At 44.5% G+C, this 21031-nt stretch overlaps 1 protein-coding gene across 6 annotated transcripts in view; it reads left to right on the top strand.

Moving 5' to 3' along the window:
* The window catches only part of fam118b (family with sequence similarity 118 member B), a 105183-nt gene that overhangs the window by 46416 nt on the left and 37736 nt on the right, over positions 1-21031 (top strand). For 4 of the 6 annotated variants that reach the window (XM_068053808.1, XM_068053811.1, XM_068053812.1 and 1 more), the window contains exons 2-4: positions 6660-6749; positions 9420-9672; positions 20041-20268. In XM_068053808.1, the coding sequence (XP_067909909.1) occupies positions 6685-6749; positions 9420-9672; positions 20041-20268 (546 nt within the window). In that variant the 5' untranslated portion in view covers positions 6660-6684. The remainder of the gene's footprint in view (positions 1-6659; positions 6750-9419; positions 9673-20040; positions 20269-21031) is intronic. The other 2 variants (XM_068053810.1, XM_068053809.1) reach the window with 1 other exon arrangement.

Below are 21031 nucleotides of genomic sequence, written 5' to 3'. Positions count from 1 at the left end.
CCATGCGGCTCACATGGCCAAGCCATCTCAAGCGCCGCTGACTCGGTAGTGTGTATAAGCTGGGGATGTTGGCCACCTCAAGGACTTCTGTGTTGGAGATACGGTCCTGCCACCTGATGCCAAGTATTCTCCGGAGGCAGCGAAGATGGAATGAATTTGAGACGTCACTCTTGGCTGACATACGTTGTCCAGGCCTCGCTGCCATAGAGCAAGGTACTGAGGACACAGGCTTGATACACTCGGGCTTTTGTGTTCCGTGTCAGTGCGCCATTTTCCCACACTCTCTTGGCCAGTCTGGACATAGCAGTGGAAGCCTTTCCCATGCGCTTGTTGATTTCTGCATCTAGAGACAGGTTACTGGTGATAGTTGAGCCTAGGTAGGTGAACTCTTGAACCACTTCCAGAGCTTGTCGCCAATATTGATGGATGGAGCATTTCTGAAGTCCTGCCCCATGATGTTCGTTTTCTTGAGGCGGATGGTTAGGCCTAATTCATTGCAGGCAGCCGCAAACCTGTCCATGAGACTCTGCAGGCACTCTTCAGTGTGAGATGTTAAAGCAGCATCATCAGCAAAGAGGAGTTCCCTGATTAGGACATTCCGTACTTTGGACTTCGCTCTTAAGACGGGCAAGATTGAATATAAGATAGTCACTAATAAATCCAATAAAGAATTCAGAGGAAACTTCTTCCCAGAGTGGTGAGAATGTGGAACTACAGGAAGTAGAGCCGAATGGCATAGAAGCATTTAAGGGGAAGCTAGATAAACACATGAGGGAGAAAGTTATAGAAGGATGTATTGATGGGGTTAGATAAAGAGGGGTAGGAGGAGGCTTATGTGGAGCATATTCCTGGCATATTCCGGTTGTGTCGAATGGCCTGTTTCTGTGTTGGAACTATTTCAGGTAGCAAATGATCGGGAATGGAGAAACCAATTTCAGTGTGTTTGCTCCAAAGAGCATCAGTCTTTTACCTAGTCTGGGACGGTGGCCAAGTATTTGCTGTCTAATGTTGCCCAAAGACAATTAAAATTATCGGCTAGCGTATCTCCCACTGCCCTCCCCTCCCCAAAACGCACCAGAATCTGGTAAACTAGTGTATCCAGAGCACTTGGCCAGAACAAGAGGAACACTGTGTTAATTGCAGTGAAGTAGACTCTCATAATTCACTCACAATGATGTCAATTTCACATGCTATTATAACAAGTAATGTAGTACCATATCCAGCTATGTATAATAAAATGCATGTAGTCAGGCAAACAGCAATATTACTTTGCAGAAGCTATCAAACTCTTGAAAATCAACTCAGACCATTCTTCTATGGTTAAACAAGAAATGCAGTGAGCAAACACAAGCAAGTAACATTCATGCCACACAAATGTCAGGCAATGACCATCTCAAACAAGAGAGAATCTAACCATCTCCCCATGATGTTCAATTACCATTGAATCCCCCACCATCAACATTCTGGGGGTCACCATTGACCAGAAACTGAACTGGACCAGCCATTTAAATGCTGTGGCTACAAGAGCAGCTCAGAGGCTGGGAATCCTGCGGCAAGTAACTCACCTCCTGTCTCCCCAATGCCTGCCCACCATCTACAAGGCATAAGTCAGGAGTGTGATGGAATACAATCCACTTGCCTGGATGAGTGCAGCTCCAACAACATTCAAGAAGCTAGACACCATCCAGGGATAAGCAGCCCGCTTGATTGGCACCCCATCCACCACCTTCAACATTCACTCCCTCCACCACCATCGCACAATGGCAGTAGTGTGTACCATCTACAAGATGTACTGCAGCAACTTACCAAGGCTCCTTCGACAGCACCTTCCAAACCCGTGACCTCTACCACCGAGAAGGACAAGGGCAACAGATGCATGGGAACGCCACCACCTGAAGTTCCCCTCCAAGTCACACACCATCCTGACTTGGAACTACATCGCCATTCCTTCACTGTTGTTGGGTCAAAATCCTGGAACTCCATTCCTAACAGCACTGCAGGTGCACCTACACCCCAAGGATTGCAGTGGTTCAAGAAGATGGCTCACCACCACCTTCTCGAGGGTAAATAGGGATGGGTAATAAATGCTGGCTTAGCCAGCGACGCCCACACCCCCAGAACAAATTTTTAAAAAAACAAGCAGCTTCCGGCTATTCTACCAGCCTGCAGGCTGATCACAATGCAATATTATTTTTTATTGCAGTGGTCACTCCTACCAATACTGTCATGGACAGATACATCTACGATAGGTAGATTGGTGAGGACAAGGTCAAGTAAGTTTTTCCCTCTTGGTTCCTCACCACCTGCCACAGACCCAGTCCAGCAGCTATGTCCTTTAGGACTCGGCCAGCTCGGTCAGTACTGGTGCTTCCGAGCCACTCTTGGTGATGGATGTTGTAGTCAAGAGTACATTCTGTGTCCTTGTCACCATCAGTGCTTCTTCCAAGTGGTGTTCAACATGGAGGAGTACTGATTCATCAGCTGAGGGGGTAGGTGGTAATCAACAGGAGGTTTCTGTGCCCATGTTTCACTTGATGATTTGAGACTTCATGGGGTCTGGCATCAATGTTGAGGACTACCGGGGTAACTCCCTCCCGACTGTATACCACCGTGCTGCCTCCTCTGGTGGGTCTGTCCTATTGGTGGGACAGGTCATATCCAGGGATGGTAATGATGGTAGTGTCAGGGGCATTGTCTGTAAGGTATGATTTGTGAGTATGACAATGCCAGTCTGTGGGAAAACTTTTCCACTTTTGGCACAAGCCCCCACATATTAATAAAGAGGACTTTGCAAGGTCGACAGGGCTGGCTGTGCAGTTGTTGTTTCCGGTGCCTAGGTTGTTGCCAGGTGGTCTGTCTGGTTCATTCCTTTTAGACTTTTCTCCAGCAGTTTGGTACAACTATGTGGTTTGATATGCCATTTCAGAGGGCATTTAGGAGTCAGCCACATTGCTGTGGGTCTGGAGTCACATATAGGCCAGACCAGTTAAGGATAGCAGATTTCCTTCTCTAAAGGACATTAGTGAATCAGATGGGTTTTAACGACAATGGTTTCATGGTCCCCATTACTGAGATTAGCTTTCTTTAGTTTCAGGTTTATTGTTTGAATTTAAATTCCACCAGTTGCTGTGGTGGGATTTGAACCAGTGTCCCTGGAGCATTTGCCTGGGCCTCTGGATTGCTAGTTCAGTGACATTACCACTATGCACTGCATGCTCCAGAAACTCATCCTTGAATATATTCAATGACCCAGCCTTCACTGCTCTCTGGGGAAGGGAATTCCAAAGTCTAACGAATGACTGAGAGAAAAAATTTCTCATCACCATCTTAAATGGGAGACCCTTTATTTTGAAACTGTGCCCCCTAGTTCTACACTCCCCCACAAGTGGAAACGTCCTCGCAGTCAAGTCCCCTCGGAATCTTTTATATTTCAATAAAATCACCTCTCGTTCTTCTAAACTCCAATGAGTATAGGTTCAACCTGCTCGATCTTTCCTCATAAGACAAACCCTTCATCCCAGAAATTAGCTGAGTAAACCTTCTTTGAACTGCTTCCAGTGCAGTTATATCCTTCCTCAGGTAAGGAGACCAAACTGTACACAGTACTCCAGATGCGGTCTCACTAAGGCCCTGTAAAGCTGTAGTAACAATTCCCTACTTTTATACTCCATTTCTCTTTGCAACAAAGGCCAGCATTCCATTTGTCCTCCCAATCACGTGCTGTACCTGCATGCTAGCTTTTTTGTGATTCGTGTGCCAGGACACCCAGATCGTCTGAGCCACATATTTCTGCAATCACTCCATTTAAATAATATTTTGCTTTTCTATTCTTCCTGCAAAAAATGGACAAGCTTGCATTTTTCCACATTATACTCCATCTGCCAAATTTCTGCCCATTCACTTAACCTATCTGTATCCCTTTGCAGACCCTTTGTGTTGTCATCTCAGTTAGCCACAGATGGTGCATCCTTCTCATCGAGTCTCTCTTTCTCAATGAATTATATCTTCGTTGAGAGTTATGAAATAGCTCCTTAATGTCTGCTGTTGCTTTTCTACCGTCCTACCTTTAACCTATTTTCCCAGTCCACTTTAGCCAATACTGTCTCCATGCCCTTGTAATTGCCTTTATTTACGCTTAAGTCACTAGTCTTAGACCCATGTTTCTTGCCCTCAAACTGAATGTGAAATTCATCATGTTATGATCACTGTTGCCTGGAGGTTCCTTTACTATGACTTCATTAATCCTCTCTCATTACATAATACCAGCTGTAAATGGCCTGCTCCCTGGTTGGCTCGAGAATGTATTGCTCCAAGAAATAATCCGGAATACACTGTATAAACTCATATTCTGGGCTACTTTTGTTAATTTGGTTTGTCCAATCTATACAAAGATTAATATCACCCACAATTATTGCAGTATCTTTCTTACAAGCCCCCATTATTTCTTCATGTATACTCTGTCCTACAGTGTGGCTACTGTTAGGAGGCCTATAAACTACTACCACCAATGACTTTTTTCCTTTGCTATTTCTTATCTTCACCCAAACTGATTCAACATCTTGGTCTTCTGAACCAACTTCACCTCTCACTACTGTACTGATCTCATCCTTTAATAACAGAGCTACCCCACCATCTTTTCTCCTGTCCTTCCGAAATGTCAAATACCCTTGAATATTCAGGTCCCAGCCTTGGTAACTTTGCAACTACGTCTCTCTAATGGCTATAAGAGCATAATTATTTATTTCTATTTGTGCTATCAATTTATCCATTTTGTTACAAATGCTGTGTGCATTCAGATAAGAGCCTTTAATTCTGTCTTTTTACTGTTGTTCCATAATCTGACCTTACCTGCTGGTGCACTGTTAAGTTTGTATGCTTTGTCCCTTCCTGTCACACTCTGGTTATCACTTGCATCGCTACCCTGCTCTGTTGCCTTGTCCTTTCTCTTCAACTTAACAAATCTCCCCCATGTGATCCCTCCCTCCCCATTATTTAGTTTAAAGCCCTCTCTACAGCCAGGATACAGGAGAATAAAAGCAAAATACTGCGGATGCTGGAAATCTGAAACAAAAACAAGAAATGCTGGATTCACTCAGCAGGTCTGGCAGCATCTGTGGAAAGAGAAGCAGAGTTAACGTTTCGGGTCAGTGACCCTTCTTCGGAACTGCTTGAGATAAGGTGAGACGGTGCTGCTGGAGAGAGAGGTCCAGTGTGTGCATATGGCGGCGCATAGCACTGAGTGTGGATCTCAGGATGCGGCGAGAGTAGCAGTCCGAGGAACGTTGTATTTCTCGGAGATACCTGTGATCCTGGGTGGTTTCAAAGCATGATGGGTGAAACTGCAGTTGGAATCCACGTGGAATCAGTCGCAGCCGGAGACAGTCACTGAGGAAGGAGATGTGGCTGTGAAAACGAGTTTTGGTAGATACCTTATCAAACACCAGGAGGGAAATAGAAAGCAATGAAGGTGAACAAGGTAAAAGAGACAAACGAAAATCCCGTCGGAGAGAAGAGCAGAACTTCTTCAAGGTAGGCATTCCTGGAAGAGAAGTGGCAGTGAATTAAACACTAAAATAAAAGCAAAATACTGCGGATGCTGGAAATCTGAAACAAAAACAAGAAATGCCGGATTCACTCAGCAGGTCTGGCAGCATCTGTGGAAAGAGAACCAGAGTTAACGTTTCGGGTCAGTGACCCTTCTTCGGAACTGAGAAGAGAACGCTCCTCTTCTTTTGATGTAGTGCCTAGGGATCTTTTGCATCCACTTGAGAGGGCAGAGTCTCAGCTTAACGTTTCATCCAAAAGACGCCACCTCCGATCATGCAGCACTCCCTCAGTTCTGCACTGGAGCATCAGCCTAGATTATGTGCCCAAGTCTCTGGAGTGGGTCTCAAACCACAACATTCTGACTCAGTATTATCAACAGAACCACGACTGACACGTTTATCCATTATTTTTATGAAAGTTACTTTCTTTAATTTCTGTTTCCCTCTCTGAACCACGCCACATTTTTGGCTGAGACACCAGGCGGCTGTTCCCAGATCTTTGCTATTGTCTACCAGAATCTGGTTGTTGGGAAGGTGCCCAAGATTAGTATGGCGATGTGACTGACCCTTCCTTCCACCCCTCAATGAGGAACTGCCTGGAGTGCTATCTTGTGCATCCCCTCAATGTGTTGAGGAAATCACTACAAAAAAGGTCACCTTCTGTATTTTCCTGATATAGTGAAATAAAAATAGTCACTTTTCTGTTTTAATCTTTTGTCAGAAAGTCTGTAATTGACTGTAAGATTTGGGTATATCTTAAACACTTTTGCTATTAAGGTATTGCACAGTTTTAAAAAAATAAACATTTTAGGTATTTTGCAGTCTAAAGACCATTTGGTCAATCAGGTTTACCATTTGGGTTAATTGCCAGGGTGCCTCCTCCGTGTGGCAAGCTGGTGCATTATGCATTTAAATATGGCTGTGATTTACCTAAAAAAGAAAATTCCAGAGAGTCAGCAGGAGGTAGTTGGAGAGGCGATAGTTCTAAAATTCAGCCAGTGGATCTTTAGAAGCATGGAAGGAAATATTTATTGGTGCAAGTTAAATGTGTTGACTTTAGAAGTGTCAGCATTGTTCCTTATTTTGAAACATTATTTAATTCCCTAACTTTAGAGTTTCTCTATGTCTCAGAAGCTGGATGGCATCTCTACAGAGGCAAGATTCGAGTGCAAGGGATGAAGCACCATCAGCCAAAAAAAGCAGGTAGAGTATTCACTTTGTAATAACGTCCAACCTACTGATACAATTATTGTCTGGGTTTTACATTGGAATCTAGCGATGATCTTTACAAACACTGTTTTGAGAATTTTAAAACGTGCAATGTTAGAGGTAAGAAACTAATGGTGAATCCTGGATATCTAAAAGTATAAACAGGAGTTGTACTGTGAGTGGAGCACCATCTAAAAGTGAAAGATGTGATAATGTAGGGTGTAAGCTGCCGATAGAGCATTTCGCGCACCATTTTTACATCAAAATCATGGATTTTGGGAGAGCAATTTCAAACTGACTTCTTTGCATTACTCTTCTGTCTTTCTGTTGATCTGTGCTTCCACTTCTGTGCAGGTTATGCACAGAAGAATGTTCTAAATTAGCTTTCTCCAATGGATCTGCAGGAAAGAGCACATGATAGAATTTCTATCTTTATTTTATCTTTGTGGGTGGAATTAAATATATCTCCCCACCCCCTCCCCCATCCCTCCACCTCGGATCAAGTCTGCTACATCTGAATAAATAAATGGAATCTGACTGTTTAGAGTTAAACAACATGGGTGATAATGTTGGACACGTATTCTAGAAATTTACATGGTTATCTTCGAGATGAGAAATTTTACTTTACTTTGATCATCTGTGTTTAGCTGTGGTTTACTGACTCCATCAGGAAATGAATGGGTTGAGTAGAGTCCAGGATAGGGACAGTGGCACATGATTTATAGAGGGAACAAGTTTGGTAAGTCTGACGTTTGTTTCCATGATTGTTGGATGTAATCTGTTGGAACTGGTTTCTGCCTGTATCTTCCAGGTATTGGTTCCCCTCCCTGCTCCCATACATTCAGATATTAAACTCCAAATGAAAAGGAATTGGATCTCCAATTTCCAAAGAAAATACTTTGTTTGAGAATCTTAAAACTGCCCCAACATATGTTGGAAACATCCAGGTGGTGGGAAGCTATTTCTTGGTTAGAGTTTGTTTCTACGTTTGCCAACAGGCTGCCGAACCCACAAATATGAGCATTGCAAGGAACAGTGATGTCAATCCTGCAAGGTGTGGGAATTTCGAGCACCAGGTTGAGTTGATTCAAGCAAATATTGTCTATGGGAAGTGACACCAACTCACAATGCTCAAGCTCCAAATCTCAGAGTTGAGGAGGAGGTGGAGACAGACCAATGTATCAGGAGGGAGGACCAGTTATTTTGAGTGAAGGGATAATCACATTGATGAGAAATACAGAGCAGTGAGTGGCGAAGAAAAGCTGGTAAACCAAGTAAGATGTTGAAATGATTTCACTGATTGTTCACGTGGAAGGTAAACACTGAGGCAGACTGGTTGGACAAGTGATGTGATTCTGTGTCATAACTTCTATTTATATCTGCTCTTTTGAATCTCCAATAGCCTGCTTCACAGCAGTGTTATCGGAGATCTGCAGACTAATTATCGACCCCTTTTGCCACGTGGCATTTCGTATCCAAGTAGAAGAAGGGAAAATCAATTCTAGGCAATTCTTACTCTTAAAAAGAAAAGTTGACTAGTTAAATTAGCTTATACTTCTGTACCCTAAAATTGAGATATTTGAATAATAGGATAAATAAATGGCTGTAGTGAACCAGTTCCCATTTACTTCCACCCAACAGTGCCTGATAACCAATTATTATAATTGTTCTTCATTTCCTTGGGTAATATAGATACTGGCTGTTTTTATTTCCTGAACACCCATACTGTAATAATAAAAGTAACAATTTCTCAAAGCCAGTCCTAAAGTCTCAAATTTGTAAGGGGAACAACTCTGTAATTGGAATAGAAGACAGGCCTAAGAAGCGTAAGGTTTGTGAGTTTGCTGCCAATTATTTGCAATGTTTAGTGTTACTGAATCTCCTCTAAATGAGATTCATCAATTGCATGAGGTATGCTTTTTTGTAGATCGTAAAACATAATCACATTGCAGTGAAGAACAAAATGACTGTGCTTTAAGGATGTAGATATTGGAACTGAATTAGCAGCAAAATATATTATTTTTATTGAGTCCAAATTAAATTATTGTTAATTGTGTTCGTGTGAGGTAGGGATGTCTATGTGGGAATTACTTTAAAGGCCACATTACTCCATTTTTGCATTCAGCACTTTGCAATTTTCCAATCATAGCCATGCTCCCATTTTTCAGACAGCAGGTGCTGGTATTGGTTTTTACACCTCCTCTGGACTCATCTTTTATTTCTTTACTTGTTCCATTACTACACCCTTTTGTCCTGCACAATCATCACTTTTGTCATTTAATCACTCCTGCCTTCCACCCTATCAGACTTTCTTTGGCTCTGTACTTGCTAAAAAACCTTATGGTGAAAGGTCAGTGACCTAAAACATTAACTGTTTCTCTCTCTGCATGTGCTGCCTGACTTGCTGAGTGTTTCTGTTTTTATTTTCAGCACCCACAAGTGTTTTGCTTTCAAAGTGTCTCCTGACAACGCAGAGCATGCGCAGAGTGATCTCCGACGTCGTCCGTTAGCAAACGCGACCTTTTGCTTTTGTTCCATTTTAACTGTTTCGTTGAATGTAACTGTCTCTTTATCTGAATTAATTTAAGTTCTGTTTGTTAACAATGAAAATTGAAATTACAATCATTTTTTAAAAAAAAGTAACGTAAGAAACCTATCCAACAGGAAGCTTTTGCCCAGTCTGAAGACAAAGAGACCTCAGGACTTGGTGTTGGTGATTGGAACAGGTGTGAGTGCTGCTGTAGCACCACAGGTCCCTGCTCTCAAATCCTGGAATGGACTGATACAAGCTCTGCTGGATGCTGCTAATGACTTTGACCTCCTTGAGGAGGAAGAGAACAAACGATTCCAAAAATCCCTCCATGAAGATAAGAATCTTGTGCATGTTGCACATGACTTGATACAGAAGCTTTCACCAGTAAGTGAATTTTTAATAGCCTGTAATTAGAAATGTTGGTAAAGAATGACCCAGCTCAGTGTGACAGCTGTCAAAGTCTATAGATCAGCAATTTCAAGATTATCTGAGATCTGTTTTTTTTTACTGTTTTTGGCTGTAGACCAATTATATCAATATTTCTGTGCAGACAGTACCAGTGGAAGGAGCATATTGCAATGTGATTTTATATTTGTCGGAATGAAGTGCTGAAGCACCCTATATATTTAGCCCTATGACTTTAAACATATGTGCTGTAGTTCCCCTAATTAAAAGCAACCATTTTTTTTGTTTATAGATTGCAAAATCTGTTTTTTCCTTACCCATATTTTTTCCCCATTCTCATTTTTACTTTTTGATGCAAATTTATGTCTGCCTTGGCAAGGACCACCCATCTTCCAAGCACATTCCATTGAAGAGTCAAACAAACCTCAGCTGGCTTCTGTGTCATTTTTGAGAGATTAGGGAATTTTATGCTCTGTCAAGAAGGATGTGTGAGCTGGAGGAATGGGACCATTCTCCTTTTCACAATCACTAATTGTGGAGGAGATTGGTATTAGAATATCTGTTGTGCATTTCTTCAACTACGATTTTGGGTGTCAATGGTAAAGTACTTGCTTTATGTTTTCCTGCATGGCCCAGTAAGACTCATGGAGAGAAGCTAGGAAAAAATGGCTCTTATGAAAAGAAATGTTGGTTTTGTGGAGACCCTGGTATTTTTACATAGAAATGTAGAAAAGTTACATCACAGAAGGAGGCCATTTGGCCCATCTTGTCTTTGCCAGCAGGAAAAGAAGCATCCAGCCTAATCCCACCTTCCAGCTGTTGGTCTGTAGCCCTGTAGGTTACGGCACTTCAAATGCAGATCCTAGTGCTTTTTAAATGCAGTGAGGGTTTCTGCCACTACCACTCTTTTAGGCAGTGAGTTCTAGATCCCCACCACCATCTGGGTGAAAATAAATCATCTCAACCCTTCTCTAATCCTTCTGCCGATTACTTTGAATCTATGCCTCCTGGTTATTGACGTCTGTTAAGGGAAATAGGTCCTTCCTATCCACTCTATCTCGACCTCTCATAATTTTATACACCTCAGTTAAATCTCTCCTCAGCTTCATCTTCCAAAGAAAACAGACCAAGCCTACCTTGTCTTACCTCACAGTTCAAATCCTCCAGCCCTGGCAACATTCTTATAAATCTCTTCTGTATCCTCCCTAGTGCAATCACATCCTTCCTGTAATGCAGTGACTAGAACAGTAAGCAGTATTCCAGCTGTGACCAGACTAGTATTTTATAGAGTGTAGCATAATCTCCATGCTCTTATATTCCACGCATCTGCTAATAAAGAATGTATTTTGTATGCTGCCTTCACTACCTTGCCTACCTGTCTTGCTACCTTCAGGAACCTGTGGATATGTACTTCAAGGTCCCTCTGTTCCTCTACATTTCTTAGAATCCATCATTTATTGTGTATTCCCTTGCCTCCTCAACTGCATTACCTCACAGTTCTCCCTATTGAATTTCACTTGTTACTTTTCTGCCCACCTGACCACTCCATTGATATCTTCCTGAAGTTTACAGCTTTCTTCTTCATTATTAATCACTCGACCAAATTTCATATCATTTGTAAGCCTCTTAATCATGTCCTCTACCTTTAAGTCTAAATCATTGATATATGCCATGAACAGCAAAGGATCTATTACCGAACGATGCGGAACACCACTGGAAACAGCCTTCCAGTCACAAACACCCATCGACCATTGCTTCCTCCCACTGAACCAATTTTGGATCCAACTTGTCACTTGCCCTGGATCCCATGGGCTTATATTTTTTTGACCGGTCTGCCATGTGGGACTTTCTCAAAAGCCTTGCTAAAATCCATGTTGACTACATCAGCTGCATGACCCTCATTGACCCTCCTTGTTAACTCCTCAAATTCAATCAAGTTGGTCAAACACGACCTCCCCTTAACAAGCCTGTGCTGGCTGTCTTTTCTAAATGACTATTTAAACTGCCTCTCAGAATTTTTCCAATAATTTTCCCACCACCAACTTTAGACTGACTGGCCTGTAATTACTTGGTCTATCCCTTTCTCCTTTTTTAAAGCAACAGTACAGTGTTAGCAGTCCTCCAGCGCCACACCTGTACCCATTGAGGATTGGAAAATTATAGTCTCTGCTATTTCCTCCCTTGCTTCTCCTTGCAGCCTGGGATACATTTCATCTGGGCTTGGTGATTTATCCACGCTCAAAGATCTACACCCCTTAATATATCCATCTCGCTATGTTTATTCTATCCGATATTTCACACTTCTTAACTACAATGTCAGCGTAGCCCCCTCTTTTGTGAAGATAAATGCAAAATGTTCTTTAAGAACCATGCCCACGTCTTTCACCTCCACACGGGTTTCCTTTTTAGTCTTTAATAGTTCCTACTGTTTCCTTAATTACCCTTTTGCTCTCTATGTATTCATAAAACATCTTTGGGTTTTCCTTGATTTTACTTGCCAATATTTTTTAATGCCCTTTCTTTATTTTCCTAATTTCTTTTTAATTTCACCCCTCACTTTCTATACTCCTCTCTCTGTTTTCTGTAGTATTTAGCTCTCAATACCCTTTTTTGCCTTGTCCTACCCTGCATGCTCCTTGACATCCGGGGGAGGGGGTCTAGATTTGGGAGCCCCATCCTTTTTCTTTTTTGGGAACATATTTGTTTTCAGCCCTCTCTTTCTCTTCCTTGAATGCCCCCCACTGCTCTGATACTGATTTACCTTCAAGTAGCTGTTTCCAATCCACTGTTGCCAAATCACATCTCCTTGGCCTTTCCCCAATTTAAACTCTTACAAGAGCAAAATACTGCAGATGCTGGAAATCTGAAATAAAGACAGAAAATGCTGGAAACACTAAGCAGGTCTGGCAGCATCTGTGGCGAGAAACAGTGTTAACGTTTCAGGTTGATGACCTTTCATCAGATCTGGGAAAAGTTAGCAATGTTTTAAGTAGGTGAAATGGGGGAGGGAAAAAGAACAAAAAGGAAGGTCTGTGATAGGGTGGAAGATGGGAGAGATTAAATGACAAAAGAGTTAGTTGTGCAGGGCCAAAGGGAGTGATGATGGAGCAAGGAAAGAAACAAAAGGTGTACTTAAAGCAGGTTTGCTGCCATCCAAAAGCTAAAGCAAGAGAAACGCTGAAACCTGCAAAGAAAAGGAAACAAAATGACGGTATATTCCCAGCAATGTGAATGCCCCTTTTTTTGTTCTTCAGTTCAACCCATATGGCCTCATTTGATGATCCTTACAGCATGTCATTCCGCACCCCCCCCCTCCCCCCCCCATCACGGCTGTGATTGCTTCTTTAACCAATATTGCGACCCTCTATCCTTTTACATCCCCCTCTCTATCGTGTCTGAAAACTCTGCAACCAGGAATGTTGAACTGCCATTCCTCCCCTTCTTTAAGCCATGTTTCAGTAATAGCTATGATATCATACTTGCAAACATCCATCTGTGTTTTCAGTTCCTCTGCCTTATTTACTAAATTTCTTGCATTGAAGTATATGAACAACTCCTTTATTGTCTATTTTCTAGCCATTATTTCTTCTGCTTTCCAGACTTGCTTATTAATTTTCTGCCTTCCATTTCTTTGCTTCTCTCCTTTATGAATCTACACTCAGGTTCGCATTCTCCTGCCATGTTAGTTTAAACCCTCCCCAACAGCATTAGCAAATCTCCCCATGACGAGATTGGTCCCGGCCTTGTTAAGGTGCAACCCGTCCGGCTTGAATAGGTGCTACCTCCCCCAGAACTAGTCCCAATACCCCAGTAATCTAAAGTCCTCCCATCTGCACCATTTTTAAAAATATTCATTCATGGGATGTGGGCGTCGCTGGCTAGGCCAGCATTTATTACCCATCCCTAATTGCCCTTGAGAAGGTGGTGGTGAGCTGCCTTCTTGAACTCTGCAGTCCATGTAAGGTAGGTACACCCACACTGCTGTTAGGAAGGGAGATCCAGGATTTTGACCCAGTGACATTGAAGGAACGGCGATATAGTTCCAAGTTAGGATGGTGTGTGACTTGGAGGGGAACATGCAGGTGGTGGTGTTCCCATACATTTGCTGCCGTTATCCTTCTAGTTGGTAGAGGTTGCGGGTTTGGAAGCTGCTGTCAAAGGAGCCTTGGTGCGTTGCTGCAGTGCATCTTGTAGTTGGTACAAACTGCTGCCACTGTGTGTCGGTGGTGGAGGGAGTGAATGTTGTGGATGGGGTGCCAATCAAGCGGGCTGCTTTGTCCTGGATGGTGTTGAGCTTCTTGAGTGTTGGAGCTGCACCCATCCAGGCAAGTGGAGAGTATTCCATCACACCCCTGACTTGTACCTTGTAGATGGTGGACAGGCTTTGGGGAGTCAGGAGGTGAGTTACTCGCTGCAGGATTCCTAACCTCTGACCTGGTCTTGTATTTATATGGCTACTCCAGTTCAGTTTCTGGTCAATGGTAGCCCTTAGGATGTTGATAATGGGGGATTTAGCGATGGTAATGCCATTGAACATCAAAGGGAGATGGTTAGATTCTCTCTTGTTGGAGATGGTCATTGCCTGGAACTTGTACGACACGAATGTTACTTGTCACTTAACAGCCCAAGCCTGGATATTGTCCAGGTCTTGCTGCACTTCTATACAGACTGCTTCAGTATCTGAGGAGTCGCGAATGGTGCTGAACATTGTTCAATCATGAGCGAACATCCCCACTTCTGACCTTCTGATTGAAGGAAGGTCATTGATGCAGCAGCTGAAGATGGTTGGGCATCGGGCACGACCCTGAGGAACTCCTGCATGATGTCCTGGAGCTCAGATGATTGATCTCCAACAACCACAACCATCTTCCTTTGTGCTAGGTACAACTCCAACCAGCGGAGAGTTTTCCACCTGATTCCCATTGACCTCAGTTTTGCTAGGGCTCCTTGATGCCATACTCCGTCAAATGCTGCCTTAATGTCAAGAGCAGTCACTCTCACGTCACCTCTTGAATTCAGCTGTTTTGTCCATGTTTGAACCAAAGCTGTAATGAGGTCATGAGCTGAGTGGCCCTGGCAGAACCCAAACTGAGAGTCACTGAGCAGGTTATTGCTAAGCAAGTGCCGCTTAATGGCACCGTCAATGACACCTTCCATCACTGATGATTGAGAGTAGACTGATGGGACGGTAATTGGCCGGGTTGCACTTGTCCTGCTTTTCGTGTACTGGACATAGCTGGGTAATTTTCCACATTGCCAGGTAGATGCCAGTGTTGTAGCTGTACAGGAACAGCTTGGCTAGGGGTGCGGCAAGTTCTGGAGTACAGGTCTTCAGTGCTATTGCTAGAATATTATCAGGGCCCATAGCCTTTGCAGTATCCAGTGCCTTCAGTCGTTCCAATCACGCGGAGTGAATCAAATTGGCTGAAGTCTTGGCATCTGTGATGCTGGGGACTTCAGGAGGAGGCCGAGATGGATCATCAACTCGGCACTTCTGGCTGAAGATTGTTGCAAATGCTTCAGCCTTATCTTTCGCACTGATGTGCTGGGCTCCCCCATCATTGAGGATGGGGATAAAAACAAGAAATGCTGGAAATACTCAGCAGGTCTGGCAGCATCTGTGGAGAGAGAAGCAGAGTTAACGTTTCAGGTCAGTGACCCTTCATCAGACCTGCTGAGTATTTCCAGCATTTCTTGTTTTTATTTCAGATTTCCAGCATCTGCAGTATTTTGCTTTTATATTTTTGAGGATGAGGATATTTGTTGAGCCACTTCCTCCAGTCAGTAGTTTAATTGTTCACAATTCACGGTTGGATGTGGCAGGACTGCAGAGCTTAGATCTGATCCGTTGGTTATGCGATTGCTTAGCTCTGTCTATTGCATGCTGCTTATGCAGTTTGGCACGCAAGTAGTCCTGTGTTGTAGCTTCACCAGATTGACACCTCATTTTGAGGTATGCCTGGTGCTGCTCCTGGCATGCCCTCCTGCACTTTTCATTGAACCAGGGTTGGTCTTCTGGCTTGATGGTAATGGTAGAGTGGGGGATATGCCAGGCCATGAGATTACAGATTGTGGTTGAGTACAATTCTGCTGCTGCTGATGGCCCACAGCGCCTCATGGATGCCCAGTTTTGCATTGCCATTTCTGTTCAAAATCTATCCCATTTAGCATGGTTGTAGTGCCACAAAACACGATGGACGGTATCCTCGATGTGAAGGCGGGACTTCGTCTTCACAACGACTGTGCGGTTGGTCACTCCTACCAATGCTGTCATGGACAGATGCATCTGCGGCAGGCAGATTGGTGAGGACGAGGTCAAGTATGTTTTTCCCTCTTGTTGGTTCCCTCACCACCTGCTGCATACCCCGTCTAGCAGCTATGTCCTTTAGGACTCAGCCAGCTCTGTCAGTAGCGGTACCACTGACCCACTCTTGGTGATGGACCTTGAAGTCCCCCACCGAAAGTACATGCTGCGCCCTTGCCACCCTCAGTGCTTCCTCCAAGTGGTGTTCAACATGGAGGAGTACTGACTCATCAGCTGAGGGAGGGCGGTAGGTGGTAATCAACAGGAGGTTTTACTTGCCCATGTTTGACCTGATGCCATGAGACTTCATGGGGTCCGGAGTCGATATTGTGTACTCCAAGGGCAACTCCCCCCCCGACTGTATACCACTGTACTGCCACCTCTGCTGGGTCTGCCCTGCCGGACAGGACATACCCGGGGGTAGTGATGGCAGTGTCTGGGACATTGTCTGCATTCATCTACAATATCCTCCTATTTCTGTACTCACATGGGGCACTGGGAGTAATCCAGACATTACTAACTCTTGCGGTCCTGCTTTTTAATTTCTTTCCAACCTCCTTAAAATCTGCCTGCAGGACTTCTTCCTCCTTTCTACCCATGTCATTGGTACCAATATGGACCATGACCTCTGGCTATTCATCCTCCCATCTCCGTGTTCTGCAGCTGTTCAGTGACATCCTTGACTTTGGTAACAGGGGAGCAACATACCATCCTGAAGTCACTTCTGTGGCCTGACTTTTTTTTATTCATTTGGAGGATGTGGGTGTCGCTGGCTAGGCCAGCATTTATTGCCCATCCCTAATTGCCCTTGAGAAGGTGGTGGTGAGCTGCCTTCTTGAACCGCTGCAGTCCTTGGGGTGTAGATACACCCACAGTGCTGTTAGGAAGGGAGTTCCAGGATTTTGACCCAACGACAACGAAGGAACAGTACATAGTTCCAAGTCAGGATGATGTGTGGCTTGGAGGAGAACTTGCAGGTGGTGGTCCCATTCATCTGCTGCCCTTCACCTCCTAGGTGATAGAGGTCGTGGGTTTGGAAGGCGCTGTTGAAGGAGCCTTGGTGAGTTGCTGCAGTGCATCTTGTAGATGGTACACATTGCTGCCACTATGCAGCAATGGAGGAGGGATTGAATGTTGAAGGTGGTAGATGGAGTGCCAACCAAGTGGGCTGTTTTGTCCTAGGTGACGTCAAGCTTCTTGAGGGTTGTTGGAGCTGCACCCATCCGGGCAAGTATTCCATCACACTCCTGACCTGTGCCTTGTAGATGGTGGACAGGCATTGGGGAGACAGGAGGTGAGTTACTCACTGCAGAATTACCAACCTCTGACCTGCTCTTGTAGCCGCAACATCTATGTGGCTGGTCCAGTTCAGTTTTTGGTTAATTGTGACCCCCGGGAAGTTGATAATGAGGGGATTCAGCGATGCTAATGCCATTGAACATCAAGGGGAGATGGCTGGATATTCTCTTGTTTGAGATGGTTATTGCCTGGCACTTGTATGGTGCGAAAGTAATTTGCCGCTTATCAGCCCAATGCTGAATGTTGTCCTGGTCACAGACTGCTTCGTTATCTGAGGAGTTGTGAATGGTGCTGAACATTGTGAATTATCATCAGTGAACATCCCCACTTCTGACCTTGTGATGGAGTGAAGGTCATTGATGAAGCAGCTGAAGATGGCTGGGCCTTGGACACTACCCTGAGGAACTCCTGCAGTGATGTCCTGGAACTGAGGTGATTGATCTCCAACAACCACAACCATCTTTCTTTGCGCTAGGTATGACTCCAACCAGCGGAGAGTGTTCCCCCCGATTCCCATTGACTCCAGTTTTGCTAGAGCTCCTTGATGCCATATTCGGTCCAATGCTGTCTTAATGTCAAGGACAGTCACTCTCGCCTCAACTCTGGAGTTCAGCTGTTTTGTCTATGTTTGGGCCAAGGCTGTAATGAGGTCAGGAGCTGAGTGGCCCTGGCAGAACCCAGATTGAGCATCAGTGAGCAGGTTATTGCTGAGCAAGTGCTGCTTTATAGTACTGTCGACGACCTTTTCCATCACTTTGGTGATTGGGAGTAGGCTGATTGGGCAGTAATTTGCTGGGTTGGTTTTATCCTGCTTTTTGTGTACAGGACATACCTGGGCACTTTTCCACTGGGTAGATGTCAGTGTTGTAGCTGTACTGGAACAGCTTGGCTTGGGGCGTGACTAGCACAGGTCTTCAGTACTATTACTGGAATGTTGTCAGATTTTATAGCCTTTGCAGTATCCAGTGCCTTCAGTTGTTCTTGGTATCACGTGGAGTGAATCGGATTAGCTGAAGACTGGCATCTGTGATGCTGGGGACCTCAGGAGGAGGATGAAATGGATGATCCACTTAGCACTTCTGGCTGAAGATGGATGAAAATGCTTCAGCCTTGTCTTTTGCACTGATGTGCTGGGCTCCCCCATTGTTGAGGATGGGGATATTTGTGGAGTCTCCTCCTCCTGTTTAGTTTAATTGTCCACCACCATTCACGACTGGATGTGGCAGGACTGCAGAGCTTAGATCTGATCTTTTGGTTGTTGGATCGCTTAGTCCTGTCTATTGCATGCTGCTTACGCTGTTTGGCATGCAAGTAGTCCTGTGTTGTAGCTGCACCAGGTTTACATCTCATTTTTAGGTATGCCTGGTGCTGCTCCTGAATGCCCTCCTGCTGTTCCCCTAACTATTGAATCCACTATCACTATTGCTCTCCTGAAATCCCTCTTCCCCTCCCCATGTGCAGCTGAGCCACTCATGATGTTATAGCTTTGGCTTTGACTGTATTCCCAAGAGGAACCATCGCACTCAACAGTTTTCAATACTAGTTAGAGAGCAAGATGCATTCAGGAACACAGTACTACCTGCATGGTGGTCCTTGTCTGTCTGGTCACCCTTTTCCTCTCTTCCTGCACATTTAAGCTGAGGGCTGACCAGCTCCTGGAATGTGCTATTCATGTATTTCTCAGCCCAAGCTTCAGTGATACCAGTTGCTACTCAAGCCCTGAAACCCAGAGCTTGAGCTCCTCCTGCGATGACACTTCCTGTACATGTGATTGTCCAGGACACGAGAAGCATCCTGGAAGTTCTCACATGGCACCAGATGTGCATTTAATGAGTTGAGTTCTGTTTATTACATGACTAGCTAAACTTACCAAAAATTAACTTAAGATCTCTCCCCAATTGGGTCTGAAAATAACACACACCCGTTACTCACCAATCGCCTCTCCTCCTCTTAATGTCTCAGCTCTCCAATTGAATACTGCTTTTGTTAAAGATCAAAATTGCTTAATGTTGACTCATCCAATTTACTCACTCTCAGAGCTTCTACTCTGTACACTGTTTGTGTTTGATGGAAGCAGTGAGGAGCTGATTTAGTGAATAAAGGAAAGCTGACATTTCATTCCACTGCTGAATGCAGATCCAGAGTTGAAATTCCGTCCCTACTCAGGACTGAGTCTGATTAGAATGAGAAAGGTGCTAGTCTCTCTCTTTTCCAACTGAGTAGAAAATGGATCTTCCACGCAGTACAAAATATAAAAACCTCTTTGAAGAAAATTACTGGATTTAGAAAAAAAATTCTTATCACAAATTGGAGCTGTACAAAAAAAGCGCATTTGAACTAATTGGAAGAGTTAAAAATATCTATAAAATAGAAATGAATATGAGCATTTCTGCAAGATTGCTAATTTTGTCATTAATCAACAGTTTGAAAGCTGTTTTATTTATATATATATATATATATATATATATATATATATATATATATATATATATATATATATATATATATATATCTATCTTGTTTTATGTCTTGCAATTTCATGCACGCTCTCATATATGCTCCCCGTTGCTTCCTTTCTCCCCTCTCCCACCCCTAACATTTTTTCTTTTAATGAGCAATGGGATTTTCTTTGGGACAATGTTTTGTGAGTTCTGTGCAGTATTTGAGGCTTTGCTGCAGCCTGTGTGCTTGATCTGTATTCTGATATATGACGGCTTCCACTGACCCTTTTTCAATCCCCACAGCGCACTAGTAATGTCCGGTCAACCTTCTTCAAAGACTGTTTGTATGAGGTTTTTGATGACCTCGAATCCAAGATGGATGATGATGGGAAGCACCTTTTGCACTCAGTCCTGAAGCTGATGGAGAATGGAACCCTGGTTTTAACCACCAACTTCGACAATCTTGTTGAAATCTACGCAGCTCACCAAGGAACAGAACTAGAGTCCTTAGACCTCACGGATGAGAAAAAGGTAAAGAGGATGCAATGCAGTCTCATCTACAAAATGGTGACAATTTACATCAGCTTACGATGGCCAAGGTCAGGGATGTTGAAACCTTTGGAGCTGGGGCCACACACAGACAGACACACACAGACAGACGCGCACAGACAGACGCGCACAGACAGACGCGCACAGACAGACGCGCACAGACAGACGCGCACAGACAGACGCGCACAGACAGACGCGCACAGACAGACGCGCACAGACAGACGCGCACAGACAGACGCGCACAGACAGACGCGCACAGACAGACGCGCACAGACAGACGCGCACAGACAGACGCGCACAGACAGACGCGCACAGACAGACGCGCACAGACAGACGCGCACAGACAGACGCGCACAGACAGACGCGCACAGACAGACGCGCACAGACAGACGCGCACAGACAGACGCGCACAGACAGACGCGCACAGACAGACGCGCACAGACAGACGCGCACAGACAGACGCGCACAGACAGACGCGCACAGACAGACGCGCACAGACAGACGCGCACAGACAGACGCGCACAGACAGACGCGCACAGACAGACGCGCACAGACAGACGCGCACAGACAGACGCGCACAGACAGACGCGCACAGACAGACGCGCACAGACAGACGCGCACAGACAGACGCGCACAGACAGACGCGCACAGACAGACGCGCACAGACAGACGCGCACAGACAGACGCGCACAGACAGACGCGCACAGACAGACGCGCACAGACAGACGCGCACAGACAGACGCGC

The sequence above is a fragment of the Heterodontus francisci genome, chromosome 22 (genome assembly GCF_036365525.1).
Source record: "Heterodontus francisci isolate sHetFra1 chromosome 22, sHetFra1.hap1, whole genome shotgun sequence".
In the NCBI taxonomy this organism is placed as follows: Eukaryota; Metazoa; Chordata; class Chondrichthyes; order Heterodontiformes; family Heterodontidae; genus Heterodontus; species Heterodontus francisci.
This window is presented reverse-complemented; position numbering and strand designations above follow the sequence as displayed.